A 3,118-nucleotide genomic window follows, 5' to 3' on the forward strand; every position below is an offset into this window, starting at 1 on the left:
TTCACAGCTGTCCAGAGCTGGGTATCCAGAGAGGCAGGGTCCAGGCCTGTTGGGCTATGCCAGTCCAGGGTGGGTGTCAGTCCTGGGCTCTGATGCAGGACGAGCCCTTCCTTTGTCTGACCTTAGCAGACAAATCCCTGCTCCCGCTGCGGGTAGACGCATAAAGTGTGTGCTTTAGAAAGATGTCTGCAACATGACGGTGCAATTTAAAATCTGGGTCCTACTTTCCTGAGCTTGGACTCAAACATGTCCTGAGATAGGAGAAGGCGCTTTAGGCAAAGGACTGCCGGGGCGGGAGAAGGCGCCTGGTGCTGGCGGGTAGCTTCCCAGCGGTGACCACAAGTGGCCAGCAGGTGTCAGTGCGCCCTCGCTCAGACGCGGCGCGGGCCTCCGCCTCCAGGACCCCTCCCCACCGCGGTCTTAGGGGGCGCGGTCCAGACCCGGAGTCGCTCGGGTCTCGCTGACAGCTCTGCTGCGGGGGCGACACGTGGTCACCCTTCCCAACTGCAGCTCTGAACTCTGCCTGGGGCTGCTCCCCCGGAGGCGCTCCCCATTCCGCCCCAGGGGGTCGATCCGCACCTGTGCCTTCCTTTCTCACCCGGACTCTACTCGCCACGGCCGCCGGTAGCACTTACGGTTGAGGGCAGCCGGGCCCAGGGCGGGACTGCTCCGGATGCAACCCGTACCGGTGGCCGCTTGTCCAGATTCGGGTCACGGGTCTCCAACCCCCTTCCTCCCAGGACGCAGCTCGATGGGGACACTCCCGGGTGCCCGCTGCTTTCTGCTGGGCTGGCCGTAGCCGCTCTGCCAATTCACAGCAGGGGCCGCTCCCCGCTCCCCGGGCACGCTCTTAACCCCCTGGCTCAGGGCACCCGCCTCTCCAAAGGGCAGGTCCCACTGCGGAGGCAGGGCTCCCCTGGGTCAGGCGCGGGGCACCGGCTCTGGACCCGCGGAGGGGAGGCGCAAGGGGCGGGGGGAGGGTCGGCTTCCCACGTGGGGGCTGACGCCGGCTGCTCGGCAACGCCGGCCTGATCCCGGGGCTATAAAACCAGTCCACCGCCAGCGCGGCGAGCAGCAGCAGCTCGGCTTCCGTGCAGACGCCCTGCAGCCGGCGCGCCGCTGCCCGCCACCCCAGCGCCTTCTCGCCCGGGCCCCCGCGCTCCCGCCTCAATCCACGCTGGCTCCGGACCGGCGGTCCGGACGAGCTCAGGGATCGAACGCGACAAGGGCGAGGCCCGAAAGACTCTCTGCCTAACCGCGGCTCCTGAAGGGTCCATTTCCCACCTGTCCGGGACCGCCCGAGCACGGGGGCACATTCATGCGGCCCCCACACCTCTCGCCCGCCGCCGCCGCCCCCGAGCTCCGCGCGCTGCGCCCCGGCCCCAGCAGGGCACGCAACTTTGGAAGTGGCGCGGCGCTCCGAGAGACGGCAGAGTCCGCGCCCGGGCCCCAGCCCTGGCCCCGCCGGCCCCGCCGCGTCTGGGGGAAGCAGGAGAGCCGGTGATCGCTTCGGGGATGTGAGGAGACAGACGGAGGACCCACAGCCCGCATCAGCACCCCTCGGCTGCCTCCCGGGGTGGGGGCGGGCCCCGCTCACGGTAAGACCTCTCGCTTTTGCTCAGGCTCAAGAGTCAAGCTATAGATATATACATGTATTTTAAATTTCCTGTTCTCTCTCCAAGTTACCAGGCCAGCGGTGATTTTTGTTCTCTCTCCGCGAAGAATAAATCTCTTTCCCCATCGGCTCGACCTACTCTCTCCCGCCGCCTAGAAATAAAAGTTGGCTGCTTGTAGGAGCTGGGAGCCAGCAGGCGCCCACCCCGGGCGCCCGAAGCACGGACAGGGGCGCCGTTCGCTGGAGCAGGGCCCAATGGGCTGCTAGCGGCTCCCCAGCTCCAGCTGGACGTCCCCGCGGTCCCCACCCCATGTGAGGCGCCGCGGGGCGAGCGGGCCGCGGGAGGAAGAGGAGGACCCACGGGCTCCGAGCCGGAAGGCTGCTGGCACCAGGCCCAGGCGAGCGGGCACCCGCGTTCATGTTCCGCCAGGAGCAGCCGCTGGCCGAGGGCAGCTTCGGGCCCATGGGCTCCCTGCAGCCGGACGCCGGCAATGCGAGCTGGAACGGGACCGAGGCGCCGGGGGGCGGCGCCTGGGCCGTCCCCTACTCTTTGCAGGTGACGTTGACGCTCGTGTGCCTGGCCGGGCTGCTCATGCTGCTCACCGTGTTCGGCAACGTGCTGGTCATCATCGCCGTGTTCACCAGCCGCGCGCTCAAGGCGCCCCAGAACCTCTTCCTGGTGTCGCTGGCCTCGGCCGACATCCTGGTGGCCACGCTCGTCATCCCTTTCTCGCTGGCCAACGAGGTCATGGGCTACTGGTACTTCGGCAAGGTGTGGTGCGAGATCTACCTGGCGCTCGACGTGCTCTTCTGCACCTCGTCCATCGTGCACCTGTGCGCCATCAGCCTGGACCGCTACTGGTCCATCACGCAGGCCATCGAGTACAACCTGAAGCGCACGCCGCGCCGCATCAAGGCCATCATCGTCACCGTGTGGGTCATCTCGGCCGTCATCTCCTTCCCGCCGCTCATCTCCATCGAGAAGAAGGGCGGCGGCGGCCAGCAGCAGGACGAGCCGCGCTGCGAGATCAACGACCAGAAGTGGTACGTCATCGCGTCGTGCATCGGCTCCTTCTTCGCGCCCTGCCTCATCATGATCCTGGTCTACGTGCGCATCTACCAGATCGCCAAGCGCCGCACCCGCGTGCCGCCCAGACGCCGGGGCTCGGACCACGCGCCGCCGGGGGGCGCGTAGCGCAGGCCCAACGGCCTGGGCCCCGAGCGCGGCCTGGGCCCCGGGGGCGCCGAGGGCGAGCCGCTGCCCGTTCAGCTCAACGAGTCCACCGGGGGGCTCGCACCGGCCGGTCACGCGAGAAAACGACTTGTTGGACTGAAGGTGAGGTCGCCGTCGAATCGCCGGGGTCGTGTGTGACAGGGTCGCAGCCGTGCTGAATGTCGGCTGCTACGCCTACGGCCATACCCGTGATCAATCTGTACTACCCCGATGGGCAGCTAGCTCGCGCGTAGGGCTGGAAAGCAGAGCTAAGGCCTTGAGAAAGCGCA

At 67.7% G+C, this 3,118-nt stretch overlaps 1 protein-coding gene across 1 annotated transcript; it reads left to right on the top strand.

Annotated features, from left to right (window-relative positions):
* Positions 1-1,306: 1,306 nt before the first annotated feature.
* Positions 1,307-2,987, top strand: ADRA2A (adrenoceptor alpha 2A). Its single transcript, XM_023753342.1, is given in 2 exon segments — positions 1,307-1,598; positions 1,690-2,987. A coding segment is annotated over 1 exon segment (954 nt). The 5' UTR covers positions 1,307-1,598; positions 1,690-2,033.
* The last annotated feature ends 131 nt before the right edge of the window (positions 2,988-3,118 follow it).

The sequence above is a fragment of the Myotis lucifugus genome, unplaced genomic scaffold (genome assembly GCF_000147115.1).
Source record: "Myotis lucifugus unplaced genomic scaffold, Myoluc2.0 scaffold_44, whole genome shotgun sequence".
Classification (NCBI taxonomy): Eukaryota; Metazoa; Chordata; class Mammalia; order Chiroptera; family Vespertilionidae; genus Myotis; species Myotis lucifugus.